At 38.2% G+C, this 25,925-nt stretch overlaps 1 protein-coding gene across 2 annotated transcripts; it reads right to left on the reverse strand.

The window, feature by feature from the left end:
• Positions 1–135: 135 nt before the first annotated feature.
• On the reverse strand, positions 136–25,565 carry RNF212B (ring finger protein 212B). Of its 2 annotated transcripts, XM_081506580.1 has the most exons (16): positions 25,468–25,565; positions 23,829–23,929; positions 21,929–21,981; positions 21,379–21,453; positions 15,287–15,369; positions 13,473–13,588; positions 12,764–12,824; positions 12,065–12,093; positions 11,061–11,107; positions 10,786–10,828; positions 10,566–10,626; positions 10,060–10,108; positions 3,833–3,872; positions 3,436–3,536; positions 2,631–2,692; positions 136–762 (listed from the first exon to the last, which is right to left on the reverse strand). In XM_081506580.1, exons 5-16 carry the CDS (start codon positions 15,350–15,352, stop codon positions 700–702), a joined length of 738 nt encoding a protein of 245 aa, XP_081362706.1. In that variant the 5' UTR covers positions 15,353–15,369; positions 21,379–21,453; positions 21,929–21,981; positions 23,829–23,929; positions 25,468–25,565; the 3' UTR covers positions 136–699. The 2 variants fall into 2 exon arrangements, with proteins under 2 accessions (XP_081362706.1, XP_081362705.1); XM_081506579.1 differs by lacking the exon at positions 15,287–15,369.
• Positions 25,566–25,925: the final 360 nt, after the last annotated feature.

A 25,925-nucleotide genomic window follows, 5' to 3' on the forward strand; every position in this document is an offset into this window, starting at 1 on the left:
CCTGCCTATGGCCCACCCATTTAATCCCTCATTTCTACCCGTTAATACCCAAAGAAGAATAAATGTTTGATCTCAGTGGTAGTGTTCTTTGCTTATCCCACCATTTGAGAGTTTATGACGTCAACAGAGTTCCAGTAGCAATAAAAGGGCATCCTCTTTATTTCATTATCTGTATACTTTAGTAGGGCTTCAAGCCTGTGTCTCCAATTGTTACCAAACAGAAAGAAAGGAAAATCAACATATTTAACAGTATCTAAGTTCAGAGGAAACAATAGGGAAACAAAAATTATAATAGGCCAAGGAACAGAGTTGTTGCTTGTTAACACTGACAATGGGAGAATATATACAAAGCTAAAAAGTGAAATCCAGAAATAAAACATAGTTAATAAATATATCACCCCACCCCACCCCCAATGATGCCAAGAATTGTTTTTATAACCTTTGTTTCAAGTTGCAGGAAATAAGGGAGCTATCTGTATCCTGTGGGAGAGATAATAAACATCTTCCTGAAGGACTGACCTGATCACTTTCATAGGAAGTAATACAGCATGTATGTGGTAAAGATTGAGAGAGAGAAAGTACAGAATGAAACAGGGGCGTAGGCAGGGGTACATTTTCCAAGGGCATCACACCTAAGTGAGTATGAGATGCCTCTGTCCATCCTTCAGCAGTATGCATAGGTGAGACCTTGAAGGTGGTCTACCTGGGAGTGTTCATGCTTCTCCCTCTGGCTAATCCCATCTGCCTCTGTTGGTAGAGATTCTGCAGCACAGGACAGGAAGGCAGTTAAGGGCATTTATAACAAAAAAGGGCAAGTAAGGCCCTTTTAAGTCATTATATGAAGTTTAGCAGGACAGTAAACCACTGCTGTTGCTTCCCCATAGTTTTCTCCATTGCAAGAAAATATAAGATTTGATACATCCAGTGTGACAAAGGCTATGTCGCTACTTATGAAACTGGAATGTTGCAGTTGGTTTATGGTGATAAGGCAGAATATTTCTGAAATCAAACTGGGGAAACCTGGAACATGACTACCATACCCAGAGACCATTACCAGGGAGGCAGAATTATGTCTGGGTAAGTGGTACTTTCTTCAATAACTCTTAATGCAAAAACACGAATATAATGAATTCACACATACCCATCACCCAACTTCAACAGTTAACTCATGGCAAATTTTCTTTCATTTCTGCTCCCTCACACTGCCCTGCTCCATTAGATGAAGCTAAACCAAAACTGAGACAATCATTTAACTTTCTATCCATAAATATTTTAGTATGCATCTCCAAAAGATAGACTTTTTTTTAAAGATAGACTTTTAAAAAACAACCACAATAGCATCATGCCTACCAAAAAAAAAAAACCCATTAAAAGCTCTTTAATCAAATGTCCACTAAATATTCAGTTTTCCTCAACTGTCTCATAAATGGTTTTATACAGTTTACTCCAATCAAGATCCAACTGAAGAACATTTACTTGCAGATGGTCTATATGTCTCAAGTCTTTTTTTCACCTGTAGGTTAATCCCTCCATTTACAAGGATCTTAGAGGGGCTTCCCTGGTGGGTCAGCAGTAAAGAATCTGCCTGCAAGGCAGGAGCCACAGGAGATGTGGGTTCGATCCCTAGGTCAGGAAGATACCCTGGAGGAGGGCATGGCAACCCACTCCAGTACTCCTGCCTTGGGAATCTGATGGACAGGCTCTCAGTCTGTAGGGTCGTAAAGAATCCAACACAACTGAAGCTACTACTTAGCATGCACACACACAGAGGCATGTTATTTCCCCCAGTGTTGCCTTTTAAGGCTTAGACCCTAATTCCTTGCTGATGAAAATAAAGGGCATTTTGGAGTCTGAGAGCCAAATATTTACCTCCTTAGTAGGTCACCAGGAGCTTGGTCTAAATATTCTCAAAAACCCAAGACTTAAAAGTAAACTTAAAAGAGAGCTCCTTACAAACCTTTCTTCTTGTTCCCGTGCCCTTTTCCTCTTGTTTTCTGGATCAGAATCATAGTCTCACAAATTTACAAAACGTTATTCTAATTCTCTCTGGAGAAATGAAAATGGCTTTTCCTAGTTCATTCAGTATCTCTGTCCAAAAGATATATTCCATTGAAAATCTTTATCTATGAAACTTCTGGGAATGTTATTTGTGTTAGCATACTTATTGGGTTCACCATGGCCAAGACCTCTCAGTTTAAAGCCTTGCAGTAAGGAATCCACCTGACAATGCTGGAGACACAGGTTCGATCCCTGGGTCAGGAAGATCTCCTGGAGAAGGAAATGGCAACCCACTCCAGTATTCGTACCTGAGAAACCCCATGGACAGAGGAGCCTGGCAGGCTACAGTTCATGGGGTCGCAAAGAGTCGAATGTGACTTAGTGACTAAACAACAAACAACTGTGTGACCTAATTTTTAAACCCCAAACCAGGAGGCTAATCTGACAGTAGAATAGAATCTTTGAAACTAAGACCACTCTGAAAAAATTGTGTACATATGATTACCGCACTTGAAATCCACCTCCCTCTTCACTGGTTACATTTTATCACAGTAACAAGACACCTGCACATTTAGTGTGCAGGCCTAACTGAGGTTTTCATGTGCAGACAAGTTAGACTAGCTAGGGCTCACCTGTAGGACTGGTAGCTGGAAACCAGGAAGGCTCTCCAGTGTGCTTCTGTTCTGCCTCTGACCTTAAGGATGGAATGGGATGATGAAAGATAACTTCTTGGGGCATTTCCTCAGTATTGTTATTGTTATGGATCAGGTTAAATAAGTGGTTCTTAATCTGTAGTACACTACTCAGAAGAGAAAAGGCTGTTAGCTAAGTAACTCAAGAGGTGAGTTATAAGGTCCATTATTTTCCTTTGAGGATGGGGTACTAACGTGGAGGTCTGAGATTTGAATTTAACTATGAATAGAAAGATGTAAACACAATATCAAGATTTCGGTGAGCTATGGAAGATGACAGACCCTTATCACAAGGACTGGTAGCAGAAGTATCTTGGAAAACATGAGGAGAAAAAAGATGCTGGTTTATCATTTTCATTGAGCACGGAGCTCCCAGCAGTGTTCCAACATAGGGATCTCAAAAGCAGCAGACAAAAAAAAACCCCAAAAACAAAAAGCCAGTTTAATATTACAGGCCAATCTTCTGGCTAAATATTACAGCAGACCTTGGTTCCTGGGATAAGATGAGTGAAAATTAGGCACAATCCAAAGCCTGCCTTCACTGTGAAGGAAACCTGCCTTCACTGTGAAGGAAATGGTCTTAAAGAAAATTAACGGGTACAACTTGAGACAATGCTTTTCCAGGGTCTAGAATAGCATGTAAAAAAAAAAAAAAATCTCAACTTCTTTTCACTTTGAAATCATCATTTTAGTATATATGTCAATAGTTGAAGCACACTCCTTTAGGAATGTTAAATTAACTTACCTGAATTATTAGGGGTGAAGACTCTTGTGTGACCTGAATCTCCACCATTTAGAGACGGTCTGAAAGAAAAGACCCCCTGTCCAGAGGAGGCAGATGAAGCTCTAAAGAGGGGAAACAAAAGCATCAACAGAGAAAAGGAAAAGTTAAAGTAAAAAGCATGTGTAAAGGAAGAGCCTACACATTTAAGCCATAGAGGAAATAAATCCCCTGCTTGCAACTGAGAATACAATTAAATAATTTAGATGTGTATTAGACACAGTACTATTCAATCCTCTCTTTTGTTTACAAGGTAGATTATAAATTTCAGTAGTACAGGTCAGTGGAGAAGTAACTCCAGGGCTGCTGGCAGAATGTCAGTGGGAACAGATCTCAAGTGAAAGGAAACAGTGTTACTTACCTATAAGATAGGCTGTGAGTAGAAGCCGGTGAAGGGGTTTCTGGAAAGCATAAAAACGAGTCTATGAGATAGTCCATGAACTGAGAAGAGATCCAGATATTCTGGGGGCCAGGGCAAAGGAACTGGGGATCAAAGATTTTCAGTATATATGTTAGGCTTTGGGGCTAAAGGCAAGTGAAAAAGCCCACAAATAACCTAACAGCAGATCATTAAGGAACTGTCTTCTCCCTTTCATGAGATTGTAGGCAAGGATCATGAGCACACTGCCCTGATGTGCTCTAAGGTATCTGCGCCTTGATTTCCCCTCTAAGTTGAAGATTACCAGAAAGAATGGCTAAACACAACGGGTTATTAAATTGGTGACATCAGTAAAAATGGTAGAGTAAGGACCTCCACAGTCTCTCCATAAAAGGAATGAGAAATCTGGCAAAAATTGTCACAGTCAACTTTTTCAGAATTCTGGAAATTAACAAGGGGTTTTTAACAATCTGGGGAAAGTTTATTCCTGAAAAATAACCAAATGTGAGTAAGAACAGTGAACTTTGTGACATTTTAACTTGCCCTAGTCCCACTTTTCCCTCTCCAGCTCCATGGACGCATTGAAAACCAACAGTCTGGCCATCATCATAGGGGATGGAATGGGGTTAGAACTCTTTCAAAGCCTCATTCCCAAAAAACTGTCATTACTTCACCTGTCTAGCAGTTCACTGGAAGATTTCACTTGCAAGGCTGCCTTTATTTGACCTAACTTGATGCCAGACTGGCGTGCTGCAGTCCATGAGGTCGTAAACAGTTTATGACTTAGCAACTGAATAACAACGAAGTGCCAAACTTACCAGGACTTGGAGCTTAGAGTTCACCAAGTATGAAAAGCCTTTTCCTCAGGAGTGTTTGTTGCAAACAATTAGAGGCATTTGTTTAGGCTGCCTGAGGTGACTATCAATTGGAACAAATAAAAGGCTAATCAAAAAGCATCAAAAGAAAAGCTATGGAATGAGTTGTCTTCGGGACTTTGGAAAGGAACAACACGTTCTTGGGAATCGAGGCCATGTGCACAGGGCTACATGCATGCTCAGGAAAGACTTAAAAAGACTCTAAGCTGTCATCTCGGGCTTATATCGAGGTCACACAAGCAGAAAGAGAAGGCTACAGCACAGGTGTCAACTGCCTGAGTGTTGAAGGTGCACCTCAATATACAGTCCTTTAGCAAACACTGAGAGATTCATTGGTATCAGGTGTTTAAGGAAATCTCTGTCTAATCATTAGCTGACCAAAAGCTAACTGAAAAGAGACTTCAGTGGCCACACATGACAAAGAAAACAGATTTTATAGAATTAGTTTTAGAAAGTCACTAAACAATGACAAACAACAACAACAAACTTTGGGAGGAGAGGAAGTATCTGATTCTTAGCGTTGCCATGTTATATTATTTAGCTGTCTAGTTTTCAACAATTATAAGGCATGAAAGAAACAAGAAAGTAGAACCTATATAAAGTAAAGGAAAAAAGCTGTAGAAACTGTCTTTGAGGAAGCCTAGATACATTAGGAGGGCATGGTAACCCAATCAAGTATTCTTGTCTGGAGAATCCCATGGACAGAGGAGCCTGGTGGTCTACAGTCCATAGGGCTGCAAAGAGTTGGACACAACTGAAGTGACTTAGCACACACACGCGTGCACGCATAGATACATTAGACTTTTAAGAGAAAGCCTTTAAACCAACTATTTTAAACATATTCAGATAACTAAAGAAAACCATGTCTAGAGCACTAAATGAAAGTGTGACAATGATCTCACCAAATAGAGAATACTAAGTAAATATAAATTCTGGAATTGATAAGTAAAAGTTGACTAAAATGTAAACTTCACTAGAGATATGAGCAGGCAGAAGAAAGAATCAGCAAATTTGAAGATAGATAAATTGAGATTATCCAGTTTGAGGAAGAGAAATAAAAAGGAAGGACAAATAATGAACAGAGCCTCAGAGAACTTGATGGAATACCATCAACCATACCAGCATGTACAAAATGAGAGTTCCAGAAGGAAAACAGAGAGGACAAGGGGCAGAGAAAATTATCTGAAGATATAAGGGCTGACAACTTCCCAAATGGATGAAAATATTAATTTATACATCCAAGAAGCTCAACAAATCCCAAAGATGATAAATCAAAGAGCTCCACACCTGGATGCATCATAAACTGTTGAAAGTTAAAGACAAAAAAAAAAAAGAGGAGCTTTGAAAGCAGCAAGAGAGAAGCCATTCATCACATGCAAGGGACTCGCAGTAAAACTGGCACTGATTTCGCCTCAGAAACCATGGAGGCCAGAACATAAGAGGATAACATATTCAAAATGCTAAATGAAACAATGTCAACCAAAAGTTTTATATCCAGCAAAACTATCGTTCAAAACTGAAGGAGAAATTAAGATACTCCTTGATAATGAGTAAAACAACTAGACAAGATCAGCAAGAAAATAGAAGGTTTAAATAACACTATAAGGACTTTCCCGGTGGTCCAGTGGTTAAAAATCTGGTCTCCAATGCAGGGGACACAAGTTTGATCCCTGGTCAGAGAACTAAGATCCCACATGCTGTGGGGCAGCTAAGTCCATGTGCTACAACTACAGAGCCTACCCTCTGGAGCCCAAGCCACAACCAGGGAGAAACCACAACGAAAGATCCTGCATGCCACAACACAGCTAAGATCTGTTGCAGCCAAACAAATAAATATTTTTTAAAACACAACAACACTATATACCAACTAAATTAAGAGACATCTATAGAACACTCCACCCAACAACAGCAGAATATACATTCTTTTCAAGTGTACCTGGAACATTCCCCAGGATAGACAATGCTTTAGACCATACATTTAAAAGGATCTAAATCATACAAAATATGTTGTCCAACAACAGTGAAATGAAATTAAAATCAAAAACAGGAGGAAATTTGGGAAATTAACAATTATATGGATAATCAACACTGCTAAATAACTAATGGGTCAAAGAAAAAAAAATCACAGAACTTAGAAAATACTTTGAGATGAATGAAAACAAAAATACAATATACTAAACCTTGAAAGATGCAGTGAAGGCAGTGCTCAGAGTGAAACATAACTGTAAACATCTATATTAAAAAAGCAGATCTCAAGTCAGTAATGAAACCTTCCACTTTAAGAAACGAGAAGAACTAAACCCGAAAGCAGAAGGAAAGAAAAAGATTAGAGAAGAAATAAATGAAATAGATAATAGAAAAATAACAGAGAAAAATCAAGAAAACCAAAAGCTGGTTCTTTGAAATGATCAACAAAATTCACTAGTCCTGGGGGGGTAATGGGAGGGATAAATTAGGAGGCTGGGACTGACATATACACACTACTATGTATAGTTAGTTAAAATAGATTACCAACAAGGACCTACTGTATAGCACAGGGAACTATACTCATATTATACAATAACCTAAATGGAAAAGAATCTGAAATATATATGCACATATCGCTGTGCTGTAAACCTGAAACTTACATGATATTATAAATCAACTATAGTTCAATAACAAATTTTTAAAACTTCCCTCTTAGAGTTCTTTAAAACACTTGACTAATCTTTAGCCAGGTTGTCCAAGAAAAAAAGATAGCCTTAAAAAACTAAAATCAGGAATATAAAAGAGTATTACTACTAACTTGACAGAAATAAATTAGCTAAAACACCTATTCTTCAAAGGGGTGAGTATGAAAAAATCAGAGGGAGACTATTTGGTGAATTTCAAAAATGGTTATTTCAGGAAGAGATCTGTGAATTTCAAAATTGCCTCTTGGGAAAGAAAGGGAAATCCTCTTTGATAAGTATTCTCTATGGACTGACTAATGTCTTAAAGACTAGAGATCTCTTCAAGAAAATTAGAGATACCAAGGGAACATTTCATGCAAAGATGGGCTTGATAAAGGACAGAAATGGTATGGACCTAACAGAAGTAGAAGATATTAAGAAGAGGTGGCAAGAATACACAGAAGAACTGTACAAAAAAGATCTTCACGACCCAGATAATCACGATGGTGTGATCACTCACCTAGAGTCAGACATCCTGGAATGTAAAGTCAAGTGGGCCTTAGAAAGCATCACTACGAACAAAGCTAGTGGAGGTGATGGAATTCCAGTTGAGCTATTTCAAATCCTCAAAGATGATTCTGTGAAAGTGCTGCACTCGATATGCCAGCAAATCTGGAAAACTCAGTAGTGGCCACAGGACTGGAAAAGGTCAGTTTTCATTCCAATCCCAAAGAAAGGCAATGCCAAAAAATGCTCAAACTACCACACAATTGCACTCATCTCACATGCTAGTAAAGTAATGCTCAAAATTCTCCAAGCCAGGCTTCAGCAATATGTGAACCGTGAACTTCCAGATGTTCAAGTTGGTTTTAGAAAAGGCAGAGGAACCAGAGATCAAATTGCCAACATCCGCTGGATCATCGAAAAAGCAAGAGAGTTCCAGAAAAACATCTATTACTGCTTTATTGACTACGCCAAAGCCTTTGACCGTGTGGATCACAATAAACTGTGGAAAATTATGAAAGAGATGGGAGTACCAGACCATCTGATCTGTCTCTTGAGAAACCTGTATGCAGGTCAGGAAGCAACAGTTAGAACTGGACATGGAACAACAGACTGGTTCCAAATAGGAAAAGGAGTACGTGAAGGCTGTATATTGTCACCCTGCTTATTTAACTTATATGCAGAGTACATCATGAGAAATGCTGGGCTGGAAGAAGCACAAGCTGGAATCAAGACTGCCGGGAGAAATATCAATAACCTCAGATATGCAGATGACACCACCCTTATGGCAGAAAGTGAAGAAGAACTCAAGAGCCTCTTGATGAACGTGAAAGAGGAGAGTGAAAAAGTTGGCTTAAAGCTCAACGTTCAGAAAACTAAGATCATGGCATCTGGTCCCATCACTTCATGGGAAATAGATGGGGAAACAGTGGAAACAGTGTCAGACTTTATTGTTTTGGGCTCCAAAATCACTGTAGATGGTGATGGCAGCCATCAAATTAAAAGATGCTTACGCCTTGGAAGGAAAGTCATGACCAACCTAGACAGCATATTAAAAAGCAGAGACATTACTTTGTCAACAAAGGTCCATGTAGTCAAGGCTATGGTTTTTCCAGTAGTCACATATGGATGTGAGAGTTGGACTATAGAGAAAGCTGAGCGCCAAAAAATTGATGCTTTTGAATAGTGGTGTTGGAGAAGACTCTTGAGAGCCCCTTGGACTGCAAGGAGATCCAACCAGTCCATCGTAAGGGAGATCAGTCCTGGGTGTGCATTGGAAGAACTGATGATGAAGTTGAAACTCCAATACTTTGGCCACCTGATTCAAAAAACTGACTCATTGGAAAAGACCCTGATGCTGGGAAAGATTGAGGGCAGGAGAAGGGGATGACAGAGGATGAGATGGGTGGATGGCATCACCGACTCAATGGACATGCTGCTGCTGCTCTAAGTCGCTTCAGTCATGTCTGACTCTGTGCAACCCCACAGATGGCAGCCCACCGGGCTCCCCTGTCCCTGGGATTCTCCAGGCAAGCACACTAGAGTGGGTTGCCATTTCCTTCTCCAATGCATGAAAGTGACAAGTGAAAGTGAAGTCGCTCAGTCGTGTCCGACTCTTAGCGACCCCCTGGACTGCAGCCCACCAGGCCCCTCCTTCCATGGGATTTTCCAGGCAAGAGTATTGGAGTGGGGTGCCATTCCTTCTCCGCAATGGACATGAGTTTGGGTAAACTCTGGGAGTTGGTGATGGACAGGGAGGCCTGGCGTGCTGCAGTTCATGGGGTCGCAAAGAGTTGGACACGACTGAGCGACTGAACTGAACTGAACTGAAAAAGCCAGATAACTCTTCAGGCTGACATAATTGACATCTAGTTAATCTTCTTTTAGATCTAACTTCTACTGCCATCTTGTGGCAATTAAAAAAAACCCAAGTCAATTACTCAAAAGTTCTATCTCCTGACCAGAGGGTTTCAAAGACTTCCTATTACTGAAGTTTCAATTTTCTCCTTATCAGTTTGAGAACAGAAATATTATTCCAAAGTAGTGTCTGGATACCTGGGATCACTGTCTGGAGAAAAAGGAAGTAAAATGGCATCATATTATGCACAGAAAACCCGAACTCTGCTGGTATTTTTACAGAATATGTTGGTTTCTGAAAACTTTTTTCTCCCCCTCTTACCAGTAAAAGAATCCCTGGGAGTGCTCCTTCCCTGAAGACCTCTGGCTCCCTGAGGGGCAAATAACATTAGTAAATATATCCTGATTCTCTGGCTTCCATATTTCATGCTATGGCTATACATTGAAGAATATGTTGTTCTCCCAGAGTGGGAACACAAGTTCAAGAAAGACCCACATTTTAATCTTTCCAAAATGAACATGATGGACACTGTTAATGTGGTCCACTATTTTCACCTCTATTCATTCCAAACTATGAATTAGGTCCACTTCTAATATCAGATCTGCATTGCCAAAAGAGAGACAATTCATGCCAAAACCATTAAAAGTTTAATATTCTTGCTTTAATCTTGGCTTTCATTTAGGTCCACTTCTAATATCAGATCTGCATTGCCAAAAGAGAGACAATTCATGCCAAAACCATTAAAAGTTTAATATTCTTGCTTTAATCTTGGCTTTCATTTAGCATTAGAAATCTCAGTCTGGAAAGACAATGTAAACATTACTTACTTGTCCCACGTTACTAAAGCCAGCCATTCTATAAGGGGTAGACTCCACTGAGGAAGACCGACTGTATGAAGTGGAACAAAAAGGAAAAGCAAACAAACCTGGTATTAAACTTTTATAGGTGTAAAGTCTCCTCAGTCCCTATCTCAGCCACATCTAGGCATTTCTTTCATCTTCCATTTCTGCCAACAGTTTTAATGTTTCTGTGTAGCTTTCTACTTACCTGACCACTTGGCTACTATGCTGAGAAATGGGTCGTGGAGTAACTAAAAGGGAATAAAACGGAGGATGAAAAGTTGTCGTTAATGGTGTGCCCTGTTTTGCCTAGCCTGTCTGTTGCAAGTTAGTATTTGCGAGCTTGGCCTTTCCATATCATACATAAGAATAGGAAAATCACATTATACTTTCTGAGAGGAAATCATCTTCCTTACGGTTTAGTTTATGAAAAAGGATATTTATTTATCTCACGCTTATATTTGGGCAAAACGTGGTCTCTACCTGACTGAGATGGAGAAGTGATGCCCACTGGTCGAGGTGTGTTTAACCTGCAAGGAAGAAAAAGAACAAAAGCAGTTCTAATCTCTACAAGCAGAACTTAGTGCCACCTTAGAGGATCAATCACATCATTATTTATAAAAATAATAGCCTCCTCTCTGAGCATAGTGGAAGCAAGGTTTCCATATGGTCTCCTTGGCTCTCCAATTCCCTAAGTGAAATTTTCTCCGCTTCTCTATTGCCAGTAATAGAAGTTCTGAAGTCCTTTCATCCTCCCCTTAGTGCCTTACCAGGTACTCTCAACTTTACGTATATCTATCCACCCATTTACACATCCACCATTCCTTCACTCCCTCCATTCCCTCTTCCATCTATCCACAAGCATTTATTTAGTGCTCATGTATCTTAGATCCTGAGGTTACAAAGATAACTAGAATGTGGTTTCTATTTTTGAGAGGCTTAGTTTGGGAGAGACAGTAAAAAAGCAATGTTAAATGTTATAATGGGTGTATTAGAAGTACAGAGTATGCTAGAGCATTAGACTTTAGCTTCCGTGAGTCAACGGCCATGTTTTTTTAATCCATCAATACAGAGCTGATATTAAAAATATTTAACAATTGGTAGGGTACAGACATCTCTAGTTAGAAAAATCGGTGATGTACACTCAGCACCTAACACAGTACCTCACAAACAACAGGCAATTAATGAATATTTATTGAGTAAATGAATAATAGAACATCTAACTCTGCCTAATAGTCTTGACGGAGGAAATGACACGAGTTGTATTTTGAAGGATGAATAGAATTTCGTAAGATGACGGTCAAGGGTGAGCACTGCATTCAAGATTTTATGTCAGTGCTTTTCAGTAAGTAACTGTTTCATGGAGAAGTGAAAAATAAATTCATAAACCATTTCCTCCACCTCAGAGCCCACATAAGAATTAGAGGCACGTGTCAAGAAAGGATAGATTTTCAAAGAGGGATGCTGTGGCACCTGATAAAACTGACCTGCTTCTTTGGTACCAACTTGGAGATTCCTGTAGGTGAAAAAAATGGGGGTGAATGAAGCTGTAGCTCAAGAGTCCTCATCAATGGATCTTACTTGTCAGATAACTAAGCGGCAATGTCTTCTAGCTGTGGTTACTAAGCTTTCCAATAGAAGAAAACATAGCTGCAGTGTTTCCTTAGAAAATGATTAGCTTTGAGGGGAGAAAATTTTAGTTTCTCTTCACAAAAACACTTTGGGATTCATGAAGACTGATATACATGGGGAAATATAGAGACTCTATGGAGAGAGAAAGGAAAATATAAGAGTAAGATCAAAAGGAACATTATATAAACACAAAGAACAATCTTGGGAAGAGAGAAATTTCTAGGAAATAGAGTTTGATGGAGAAGAAGGGTCCTGAGGTGCCTTGGGATTCTTGAAGAGAAATTTTAAGTTACAACAGATAACTCTTCTGTAAGAGAGCTTCCCCATGTGTCATGTCATGATTCATTAATGTTCGAGAATGGGTTACCACTGTGCTAAAATTTGTCCTCTCATCCCTTCAAGGTCTTCTGTGGCCTCGTCCATTTACTACAGCATGTTTATTTTACAAACATTATCAACTATTACCTGCCACGGAAAACTATTCTATTCAGTCAGCTGGACAGATGGGCAAAGTAGAAGAGAAAATAATAGTATGGAAAATCTATTTTATTCACCTTCACGATGGCTAGAAATTTCTTCAGTTCTCCATTCTCTTTCCTTAAGACTGACAGCTCTCTAGGCAAAAGATGGAAACAGTGAGCTCCAGCAGGTCAGTGGGATAAAAAAAATTCCTGATTTTTATTATTATCAAATCTAGTTAATGCTTGCAGAGAGATGTTTGCCACTATACAAGATAATTCTGACAGAGACCTAGTGATTCAGGTCAGCAATGGAAGGGTTTTGGTGGTGAGAAGAACCAGGTGGACAAAATAAGCATCAGTACATATGGTTTCAGAAGATTTTACACAGAATTGCATCTCTTCTCCACATGCACCCTTGGCCTGAAGATGTCTGAACATTTCCGTCAGGGATTCCATCTTTTAGCTTAAGACTTTCAAAACACATCCTCCTACAGGTAACATTTTAAATGCTATCTCCCATCATTATTACTGTGAAAAAGCCATGTCTGATTTCTCTGAAGAAGCAGTTTTTGACAGAGGAAAAAAGGAAAAGAGTAAAAAAAAGTAAAAGAGGAAAGCTATAAACTACAGAGGAAAGAAAGAGAAAAAGAAAATGGAGACTGAGGGAACAAAATTCTGTACTGAACTTACCCAAGACAAACATAAACACACATGGAGCAATGTTCAGGCTTTGGAACCATAAGGATATAAAGGCTCTAGCTTCTCTGGAAAGGGTTCTCGGGTGATCTGATTTGTCACTTACTTGTCCTGGTTGGTCAGTGTTTGCTGTGATTCCTGCAAGGCTGCTTCTAACTTTGTAATTCTATGCTTATAAAAGGCGATGAGGAGATCTGTTTGTTTCTTCTGGAAACTCCACACCTACTAGGGAAAAACAGGCCTTTGACATAGAACCCCATAACTCCTTTCCCCTTACTTCCAGCAACAAACAGAAATTCTTCAATTCATGCTCTATTACTGATTGTTTTCTGCTGGAGCATCTGACCTAATTCACAATTCCCCAAAACTAAGGAAAGCCAAAGCTTTATGTTTCCAGAATAACACCTTCCTAATACCTTAATGAGAATACTGACACAGATAATCCCTTTTAAAATATAATCATTCATCATGAGCAAGAAGAGTGACAACCAACAAAAAAAAGTTTCCAAGTTTAGAACTGGTTGAGAATTGGTTCTGACCTTACTTGTTTACCATTAGTTTGGACTCAGCTTCCACATTCTTAGATACTGCAGAGCACTGGTAACCAATTTACTTTCCCTAAGATACACAGAGATACTTCCAGGCTGTTTATAGTGCTACAGTAAAGGGGAAAGAGACACAGACGGAGATGACTTTTCCTGAATATTATTTCTGGGCATGGGCAAATAATTTTATCTTTTGCTTTCATTTACCATTTGATGTACCGATGTGCTCATGATGGGATTACTGAATCAGATCAAAAGTTAATATTTAGAAAGCGTTTTAGCTTTGTCAGGCTCTACTTTTGAATACACAGCAGTATTAACATCTCATCTGTTTCCTACCTATTCAAGCCATAAACCCTTTGTCTGAGGTCCTTCCTAGATCTGGTAGTTTTGCCATAAACTTTTCATTCTCGTCTAATTTGCAAGTTGCTTTTGCCACCTTACCGAAGAATTCTACTTCTGAAACTATCCAGTCTCCAGACTCTTAATTTTCTCCTTAAAAACAAACTAAACTAATTCTATACAGACAAGAACTCACTGTAGTCTATTTTTTAAATTGTTCTTATTTCCAATAAAAGTAAAAACATATGCATTTTAGAAAATTTGAACAATGCAGAAGCAGAAAAAAAGGCACTCACTCCTGAGAGTTATCTAAAATGGCAAAGGATTAGAGAGAAATAGATATTACAGGTAGATATAGCCAAAAGACAGTACCCCAAACATCCTATTCTACTCTTGGGATCAGTTTGTGATAAAATTGTTAGTATCAGGCTTGGGCCGAGAAAGCCCAAATCTTTCCCTAGACAGGTTACTCCTCCCCTAGTCCTGTGTGCAGGGGGAGCAGACCCTCTCCTACTGCGGAATTCCAGGGAACAAGACTAGACTATTGGGGAAACCTTTTGCCTAGCGCTAAGTAGGCCTGCTTCACCTACTTACCCCAAAAAACTAACACCCAAACCTCAGATCTGACCATTCCAAGAGGAAGAAAGATCATCAGTAAACAACCATCAGCAAAAAGAAGAATTAGAGGAGAAAAACAAGTGATTTTTCCCAAAGCTAGAGTACAAATGTTTGATCTATTTCAAATACATCTACTAAAGGAGAGTCTAAACTCAGTAATAAATCTCAGTATTTTACAAATCTCAAATGTGAGCAAATTCATTATTCTGTCTCATTCAAATCCTTCAGCCTCATAAAAAGGTTATAGCTTCTTTAGGACAAGTTTTGCCTACTTGTTTTTAGTTGGGATTATTTTATTCATATAATAACAGAGCAGATAGTAACAAAAGTAGTTCTGTTGATAACACTAAACATTGTATAATGCCAAGTGTTAAATATTGTTCATTTCATTGGAACTATGCATGGAACCACCTACTTTAATACTCAGACTCCTTTCCTGTATCTTCATATTAGGACCAGGTAAAGGCATCATGGTCTTCATGTTCTGGATTCCCACTCCTTTTAGAATTGATAACATGGGACATAATTTTTATTTTGTTTACTGTAGAGTATTTTTAAAATTTCAGTTCTGAATTAGATCCAGTTAATGCCAAGAGGCTGGAAAAAGTAAGGAAGAAACCACTGAAAGATACTGAAAGAGTCATCATACAGAAGTAAAGGGGAGCTCAATGGTTTAAGATGAGACATATGATCCAATGTGGGTGTGCATATTATTGCCTTAATTGAAAAGGGGGTTTTTGTCTCATAAAATATATTTTGGAAATGAATACTAGCTTGACCAGCTTTTTGTGTGTGTGCTAAAGAATGGCTTTCCTAATTTTTACTTTTAAATGTCTTTTTTTTTTAGTTGAAGATTTATATTCCCATGTAATTTTAATGCTTTGAATATTTGTAGAAGAGTTGCTAAGTTTTAAAAATTTACTTTAAAAGCATTGGTAGGGACTTCCCTGCTGGTCCAGTGGCTAAGACTTCACGTTTGCAATGCAAGGGGCCCAGGTTCAATCCCTGGTGAAGGAACTAGATTTCACATGCCACAACTAAGAGTTTGCATGCCACAGTGAAGAGCAAAGATCCAGAGAGCCAAAACTAAGACTGGGAGCGGCCAAATAAATAAATTTAGCTCAGCTGGTAAAGAATCTACCTGCAGTGTAGAAGACTCTGGTTCAATTCCTGCATCGGGAAGATCTGCTGGAAAAGGGATAGGCTACCCACTCCAGTATTCTTGGGCTTCCCTGGTGACTCAGCTGGTAAAGAATCTGCCCGCAATGAAGGAGACTCAGGTTCGAACTCTGGGTTGGGAAGATCCCCTAGAGAAGGGAGTGGCTACCCACTCCAGTATTGTGGCAAGGAGAATTCCATGGACTGTGTAGTCCATGGGGTTGCAAAGAATCAAACATGACTGAGCGACTTTCACTTTCATATTAAAAAAAAATTGGTAAATTCACTATCTCTTTTAGGTACTCAAAATTTATTAGTTTCCCTTATCTATCTTTGGTGAAACTGACTCCCTTGTTCCTTAATACCTACAGGTCTTAGCTGTTTTTGGGGTTTTTTTTTTGCCATGCCATGTGGCATGTTAGACCTTAGTTCCCCCTGCAGTATAAGCTCAGAATCTTAACCAACAGAACACCAGGGAATTCTCATAATTTTGAATTATATCTCAAGGTAATCACATAGTTGAGAAATGTAAATTTCTCCTTTCTAAGTATTCAGCTAAAAAAAAATGAGAAGAAAAGACAGAATTAAAATATCAGCATCTTGTAACTCAGTGAACTAATGGATCAATGTAAAGTTCATCAATTTCTACCATCACACAAAATGAGAGACAGAAAATCATTACGTACCTCTTGGTAGAACACAGCACTGCTGTAAGTAGTCTTGTCTCATCCCCTCCCCTCAACTTAAATGATTCTGATTAAGCCTAAATAACTATTAACTTAGAGAAAATATAGAGCACAGACAAGCATATTAAGTGACTCCAGGCAGATACAATTTGCAAAATCCATGCTGTGAACAGCCTTACAGCACAAAAGACCATTTTCTTCAACAATAGTAAAAAAGAAACGAGAGGAAACTTACAGTTTAAAATAACCTTAAGAGACAAAATAATCAACCCAGCTATACAGATTTTATTGAAACCAATTAAAAAGTTTTAAAACAATTATGAGACACTGAGGAAATTGAATATTAACTGATTAATGGATAATATCAGGGAATTATTTTATCCTGATGTGGTTATATTTAAGAAAAGAGTATCGATCTTTTAGAGACAGACTCTGAAATATTTACAAATTGAAATGACATGATATCTTATTTTGGCTTCAAAATAATCTAGATGGGGTGGCAGGAAATGGGGTGGTCCAGATAAAAGGAAGATTGGCCATGAGCTAAGAATTGGTGAAGCAGGGTGATGGATACAAGGAATAGGAAATACTAAGAGGAATAGTATGAACTCTTGTACTTTTGTAGCTCATCACCATATTATACAATAGACATTCAGAAGTATGAATCAATAACTAAAACAAAAGGTGATATGCAAAACAGAAGTATGTATAAAGCATAGAAATAATAATTAAGGGGTAACTTTAGTGTGGAAGTCAAGCGTTCCAGGCACAGAGATACGAAACTGTTATACACTACATGGTGTATAAAGGAACTGCAAAGAACTAAACCTACCCTATAGGTTAGGTAATAAATAACCTTCATAAGAACATATGTGGTACATAAAATGTGAAGTGGTTGCTGTGGATGACAATGGAGAGAGAAGATCTGGAGGAACCAGATTTTAAGGGAACTAGGTGTCACTCTGAAGAGTCGGAAACAGGTGATAGGAAACCATCAAAGAGTTTTGAAAAGGCAGTTACACATTCAGATTTGTAACTGCAAGAGTAATTATGATGCTCAAAGAGACTTCTGCAAAAAAAATTTTTTTTCTAAATGCTTCCTTATCAAAAGCAGGGGACTTCCCTGGTGGTCATGTGGTTAAGACTCCATGCTTCCACTTCAAGGGGCATGAGTTCCATCCCTGGTTGATGAACTAAGATTTCACATGCTGTGCAGCGCGGCCAGAAAGTTAAGTTTTGGGTTGAACAGTTTGTAATCAAAGCAATATTATCTCTCACATTGGGGCCTAAGTTCCTCGACCTGCTCAGTAGTGACAAAGAACTCAACCATACTGTTTCAGAAGTCTTATATAGTGACAGATAAACTCTTTCTTTTCAGATAAAATAATCTTCGACTAAACAAAACCTTTCTTCAAAGGCATCATTGATTATCTCAGTTGTTCAATGTTTAAATTCAAGTGAGGGATGGAAAACTGGTCTGGTCTATTGATGAGATCGGGTCTTGACTTGATTTTATTCAAACGACTTGTTTGGTAGTTATTTATGTATGTTAGCAAAACATATGACTTCAAAGTCAGGCAACTATCAATCAGATTTTTTTTGTAAAGTTCTTCTGTGTATTGTTGCCACCTCTTCTTAACATTTGCTTCTGTTAGGTCCATACCATTTCTGTCCTTTATTGTGTCCATTTTTGCATGAAATGTTCCCTTGGTATCTCTAGTTTTCTTGAAGAGATCTCTAGTCTTTCCCATTCTATTGTTTTTCTCTATTTCTTTGCATTGATCACTGAGGAAGGCTTTCTTATTTCTCCTTGCTATTCTTTGGAACTCTGCATTCAAATGGGTATATCTTTCCTTTTCTCCTTTGCCTTTTGCTAGAATATGGTCCTGCCCATTTGTTTACAGGCTGCCTATGGCTGCTTCTATGCTATAACAGCAGAGTAGCTGCAACAGAGACTGCATGGCCTGCAAAGCCTAAATATTTACTGACCTTTCAAGAAATATTTGTCTATCCCAACACTAACCTAATAAAAGTCTTTTTCTGTGTTTTCATTTATGCCTTTTGCTCTGAATTTGTCTTTCTTTGTGAATTTACCTTTCTTTGTGACCTTGTTTACATCTCTCCTTGAGTCTCAGCTGGATTTTATCTCCTCTTCTCTCAATATCTTCTCTCTCTTTATTTCCTATTTTACTGATACCCCATCTTATCTGTTCTTCCTATTTGAATTTTCTTAATGAACATTTATTTTATTTCTTTTTTAATAATTATTATTTATTTTTGACTGTGCTGGGTCTTTCTTGCTGCATGGGCCTTTCTCTAGTTGCAGCCAGCGGTGGCTACTCTGTAGTTGCAAAGAGCAGGCTTCAGTAGTTGCGGCTCAGTAGTTGCGGTTCCCAGGTTCTAGAGCAAAGGCTCAATGGTTGCAGCACACGGGCTTAGTTGCTCCTCGGCATGTGGGATCTTCCTGGACCAGGGATCGAACCCAAGTCTCCTTCATTGGCAGGCGGATTCTTTACCAGAGCCACCAGGGAAGCCTTATTTTATTTCTTAATTTTAAAGTGGAAAGGGCCTAACAAAATGGAAGAAAATGTTTGCAAATTATATATCTGGATACGGACTTATACCTAGAATATATAAAGAACTCTTACAACTAATAATAATAAAAAGACAATCTTAAAAAAATAGGCAAAGTATCTGAATAGACATTACTTTAAACAAGACAAACAAATAGCCAATAAGTACACAAGAAGATGCTCAACATTATTAATCATCAGAGAAATGCAAATCAAAACCACATCAAGATACAAGTTCATACCACTAGGATGATTATAATAAAAAAAGACAGATAAAACAAATGTTGATTAGAATATGGAGAAATCAAAATCCTTACACACTGCTGGTAAAAATGTAAAATAGGCAAGCACTTGGGAAAACAGTCTGGCAGTTTTAAAAGTTAAACACAGAACTACCATTTGACCCAGTGACTTAATTCTGATGTATATATCCAAGAGATATGAATATATATGTCCATACAAAAACTTGTACACATATGTTCATAGTGGCATTATTCATAATAATCAAAAGGTGGAAACAACTTAAATGTCCCTCAACTGATGAATGAATACATGAAATGTATATCCATCTATATTATTACTTGGTCATGGAAAGGAATGAAATACTAACGAAGTTTTAATATTTTCACATGGATGAACCTTGAACACATTATGCTATGAGAAAGCAGAGCAGAATTCAGACAATAACAAATACATTATAAAATGTTAGATTTCCAATGAAAAGTAAAGCAGGATAAATACACTTGGGGCTGCTATTTGAGATGAGTCAGTAAAAGTCTGACTGAGGAAAGAAAATGTGAGCAAAAGACAATCTAGATATTACCTGGATCAGTTATTCAACTTCACAGATTAGGAAAACACATTTTCAGACATTGCTGACTTTACCAAACTGGCACTTCACTAAAGTGATGATTAACTGACCCTTTCCATGTATTTTATCTTGATTACTTGACCATGTGTAATTGGTCCATGATTAGGTAGGTTAGAATTCAGACTACATATAATTTCTCTACTGATCATTAACTAATCCTTGGTTTAGTTATTAACCAAAGCTCTGCTCTTTTTCTTGTTCATGTGACCTTGTTTACATTTCTCTTTGAGTCTCAGCTGGATTTTATCTCCTCATAATGTTAAATAGTATCTCAAATATGATGGTTCACCCAAGCAGCTAAAAGCAGGATGCTGTGAAAGCCCTCATTTCCCTTCCTCCATCTCGAGTCAGGACTGATGACATGAAAGGGGAGACACTGAAGAAAAATGAAATCTACTCTCTTCAGCCAAACATGACAAAGGACCATCTTCGTGTTTAATAAAAGAATAACTCTCAAAATAATGAGAAGAATAGAGAAGAAAAATAGCAATAAAATCTCAAGAAACATGCCCAGATAAGAATCCCATGAGGCTGTGAAATGATCTCGGTGGAGAACTAAACAGTGAAAGTGAAAAACTGAAACGTTTACAATTTGGGAACTCTCTCAAATCTGTCCTGTTTCCTCTTCACCTCCTTCTACAACTCGATTGCTCCTGACCGAGTCAATATCATGACAACATATCATGCATCAGGAAAAGAAAAATATCTTCTAAAGTTCAGACAACTAATTATAAATACTAAATGAAGAATTAAATATATAAGCATTACTAAGAAAAGTTATTGAAAAATAAGTATAGAGAACAAGAAATCCCTTCTTGAACTTAGGTCTATAAGCAAAACTTTGAAAGCCAGGCTGCTAAGTCCACTACAGGGTCAGACGTATATATTCAAAGCAATTTTTAGAAGATTCACTAAATCTGCACAGAAGGATAATGAAGCTGCCTAGAAGCATCTTTATCCTCAAAAATGACTTAATAGAACTAGGAACTACAAGATTCAGCTACATAGTGGTTTTTACAGCCTATCACAGATTCTGGGTCAGTAAAAAGTTAATTGTTGAGATTTGTATTATCAGGGAAGAAAGCAAATAGGGCAGCCAATTTCTCCCCATTGTATACAAATGTACGAATGCAGTCTAAAGAGAACCTTTGGAAAAGAAATAAGATGCAATTATAACTTGCCTGGAAAATCAGACTGTCTTCACTGTAATTTCTCATACCTGAGAGATGTGACTAAAATACTGCAAAGCTGTCTCCACAGGGTTTTTGAAGTACATCTTCTCCCGAGGTTTCAGCTATGAAGAGAATAAGACACATCACAATGGAATGAAATAAAACACTGGCAAATATGGTTAAAGATGTACCACCTTTTCTAAAGCACCAGATAGAGTTTCACTGTGTTAAGGTAAGAGTGTGATCACTACTGAACCAGGAGATGTTGACTGTGTGTCTTAATCCCCCTTACTTCACACTTCTGTAGCAGTAGCCACAGACCCACAAATAATTCTTCTATCTCTTGTTTACCTCCTTTTCCCCCTCAATTGTTATCTACGCATTTTGTTTCTTTTTTTGGGCTGCATGGTGTGGCTTGCATGATCTTAGTTTCCTGACCAAGGATTGAACCCAGGTCTGCAGTGAAAGAACTGAGTCCTAACCACTGAACCGGCAGGGAATTCCCCCCAACTTTCAGTTCATAGTCACTGTATTCTTTGTATACTTCCTATACACCAGGAAACAGGATAAGATTGTGACAGAGAAGGAAAAACTTACATTATCAGAAAGAGCCAGATACTTGCAGGCAGTTCCACAAACAGCACATTTTTCTAGGGGGGAAAGGGAAAAAAATGTTTGGTTCTCACGGGCATGAAGTAAGATTTTCCCAAAGTATGTGGTAATAGTCAAGTTGGCTAGCTAATGAAAAGAGGTTCTTACTGAATTCAGAATGTCATTGTTCTAAAAAAGGACCTCAACTTGAGCACCATGTCAGAAATCAGTGTTTCCAAACTTGTATGTTGATGAGAAGTAAGGCTTTCACTCTGTACCTCTACCCATCTCCTTTTTAATAAATTCCCAATTTTCTTCTACACATGAGGGACAACTGTCAACCCCTCCCAACAGTCATTGAGGGGTGTACATTTACTAGAGTCTAGGAAGAGTACCAGTGATCTCAACTTAAAGTTATTATTTTTTCATTCCATCTCCCTGACAGTAGGGACACACTGGGTACCTGAAGAAATTCTCCAATTATTCCTGCCCTGTTCACACTTTGCTAGTATTCCTGGATATTGTTTTGAAGCTCTCCTACCCTCATTGTCTAATTAACTCAACATGAAAGACTTGAGAATTAAAATTCCTAATTTTCCTTTGAAGTTGAATTTTTAGTAGTGGTGCTGGTTATTGATTAAGATAAATGCCATGTCAGGAGAAAACAACATATGACACGTGCTTCACTGAGACAAACTGCTCCAAAGTGAGCTGCTGTTAGCAGAGCAGAGCTTTGTTACATTAATTAGCAGAGAACTTAAAAGGGTCATGAGATTCACACCTCAAAAAAGCTTCTCCAGAGGTGAGCTAACCTGACTCTTTTTCCTTGGGGATAAAGTTTTTCCGGTCTTCCTCCTATATTATTGCCAGAATCAGCTAGCACATCCAAATCATTCTTCTATTTAAGAAAAAGACAAAACAAAGAAACTTCCACAGCTCTCCATCACCTGCAGGATAAAGTTCAGGTTCTTTAGCCTGGTAGATAGAGCCTTCCATCATCTGGCCACTGCCTACCTCTCTAGCCTCATCTCTCACATTTCTCATCTTTTTCTTTCATGTTCTACCAATCCCAACCATGTGTACTTCCCTGTACTAAGTTTTACGATGCTATATTCCTTTATACATGATGTTCTTTTAAACTAGAATGATCTTCCCTGCCTAATTCACTTGGCAGACTCCAATTTATTACTCAAAACTTTATCAAAGTGGCACTTCTTCCATGAAATTTTTCCTGATCGAAGTATCCTAAGTTCCTCTTTTGGACCTACATACCCAGAACACATACATACAGAATACAATACATACCTTGTTAAATATTTTAGCATAAAAAAAAAAGATATCTTAAAGTCCCACTTCTAAGACTTAACAGTTGCAAGAACTTGGTCAAATCACCTCTTTGAACCAGCTCCCTACTTGTAAAGTGGGTCTACTAATAATTACCTCCTGGGGTTGTGGTAAGGATATATAAAATCAGGACACGCGAAAACTGCAAAGGTATTACCCACCACTATCATCATCATCAATATTTCTAAACAAATTAACTTGACAGACTATACCACTTTCCATTAGAAATGGCTCTTGTTATCAACCATTTCCCCACTTTTTCATCATTTTTATTTTTCTCTCTTTTCTCTACTCAGTCTGATAATTTTGTGGCTTTCCCTGCTACAGGCTTCAGAACACTGACAAGCACCTTTTGATGTTCAAATAATAGATATTCCATTTGCTAAATCATTCTTTGTTAATGGGTTCCTCCAATTTTCATAATCAACAGTTTCCTATTACGCTCACAGCACATTTGACCTCCTAAGTGATTTTTATTCCAAGTTACACAGAGAAATGGCTAATCGTTATTTCTAAGTTTAAAACATTTTTGCCTGAATCTGAAAACAGTTAAGTCACTCACCCAGAATCACACATTTTTTACAGAAAATATGGCCACAGTTGGTGACAAAGAAATGGGCCCCATCTTTTCGGAAACATCGGTTGCAGTGAAACCAATCCATTCTGCAGCAAAGAGAGAGAACAACCCTGGGCATAACATAATTATATTTACTATAACATAACTATAGCTTTTCCAAAATCTACTTAACAATGTTTGCTTAGCTTCTGCTAACTTATTGGAATATGGGCATATTTTTGTGGAGTATTTCAACTGGTTGTAAGAAAGTACATATATCTCTGAAGTGTAAAAAAGCAGACTGCAGAGTATGCAATGCCATTTGCTAAAAAGTATACATATTCAGAAAAGTAACAGGTCAGTGATGATTCTTTTTTTTGAATGGTGAGATTATGGATATTTGTGTGTATATGCTGTCTTTACACTGTTTTGTTTTCTAAGTTTTCTATATTAATTCAGGTATTAATTTGTAATTAGAAAAAACAATCTTTAAAAAAAGAACCATCTACTTATTTCCTAATAGTTTCCTGTGATACAGCAAGATGGAGCAAGGAGGAGGTAGTGGACAAAATATAGAAGATCACATATTAACCACTTGGGACACATTTTATCTAAGGGAAACATGGCTTGTGAATGATGTCTTAGCTTGTTTACATTTTCTTCTACTCCACAGAACCTCGGAATCATAGATCTGGAAGTGATCTTAACAATCATTTAACGTTTTGTCCAATCCCATCCTTTTTTAAAAGATGTATTTGAAAAAAAAATAAAAAGATGCATTTGATGTTCACTGAACAGCAAGATTTGAAATGAAGAAACTGACATTAAAAATACAGAACTGATACTGAGCTGTCATTAGTTCACATATTTAATGAACGTATATTTAATTTCATGAATATACTACAACAATGAAATAGGTTTGATTTTAATTTAAAATTAAACTGGGGAAGAAAACCAAAACAGAAGGTAAAATTTTTCCGCACTTAAGTCTTTTCTTTAAAAAAGTTTTAAAGTCGTTTATGGAAACATTTGCTCAAAGGATGTTGGCTAGTTTGTGCCACACTTTATCATTTTTGTCACACAAGGGCAAGATTCAAGACAAAAACACTGAATAAATATTTTAATAGGGCTTCCCAGATGGCGCTAGTGGTAAAGAACTCGACTGCCAAGGCAGGATCTGTAAAGAGACACCGGTTCGATCCCTGGGTGGGGGAGATCCATCCCCTGGAGGAGGGCACGACAAACCACTCCAGTATGCTTGCCTGGAGAATCCCTTGAACAGAGGAGCCTGGCGAGCTACAGTCCATCGGGTCGCAGAGTCAGACACGACTGAAGCGACTGAGCATGCAAACGTTTCAACGCAAAGACATTACACAGAAGCCCGAGCTTCAGATTTCTATTTGTGGCTCACAGATACACCAACTTCTCCCAGAAGTGAGTCTAAAGAACTACTGGAGAGGTCCCAGTTATAATGCTCCCAGTTAGGCGGAGCAAGAATTTTAATAAAATGGGCTGACCAAATGAACTCTTTCAAAGAGCCGTTAACAGGGTTTGTGAGGGTAAGACTCGCCCTATTTCTAAGGGCGAGGGAGATTTGGCAAAGGCTCAAATTTACCAGTAGCTCTTTTTAAACTATATTCCCTACCTGTTTGACCGCAGTGATCCCGGAAGGCCTCGGATCTCACCGAAATCAACCAGCTCTCAAGAAAAGCTGGAAATGGCGGGAAAAAACAGAGCGAGTCTGGCACCAGCGAGAGACAAGCAGCTGGGCGTGTCCCGTGACGGGGTGTGAGAGGCGCGGGCGGGGCCCGGGAGTGGGCGGGGCCCGAGAGACGAAAGGGCCCTTTCTTAATATTGCGAGAAAATCTACCTCATTTAAAATTGGGAGAAGATAAGAAATATGATCGAATCCCATACGTGCTACTGTGGAAACAAAAAGGTGAAAATAAACCTAATAATATTCAAGTAGACGGTAACACACTAGAAAAATGTGGTCAAAAAGCTGATGAAAAGTTTAACGTAATTTTTTTTCTTCTCTTTTTTCACTTTATTTTCAAGTGAAATAAAGAAAATAATAAATGCTTTTAAAGAACAGTGTAAACC

This window comes from Giraffa tippelskirchi, chromosome 7 (genome assembly GCF_054371585.1).
Source record: "Giraffa tippelskirchi isolate mGirTip1 chromosome 7, T2T-mGirTip1v1.2.pri, whole genome shotgun sequence".
Classification (NCBI taxonomy): Eukaryota; Metazoa; Chordata; class Mammalia; order Artiodactyla; family Giraffidae; genus Giraffa; species Giraffa tippelskirchi.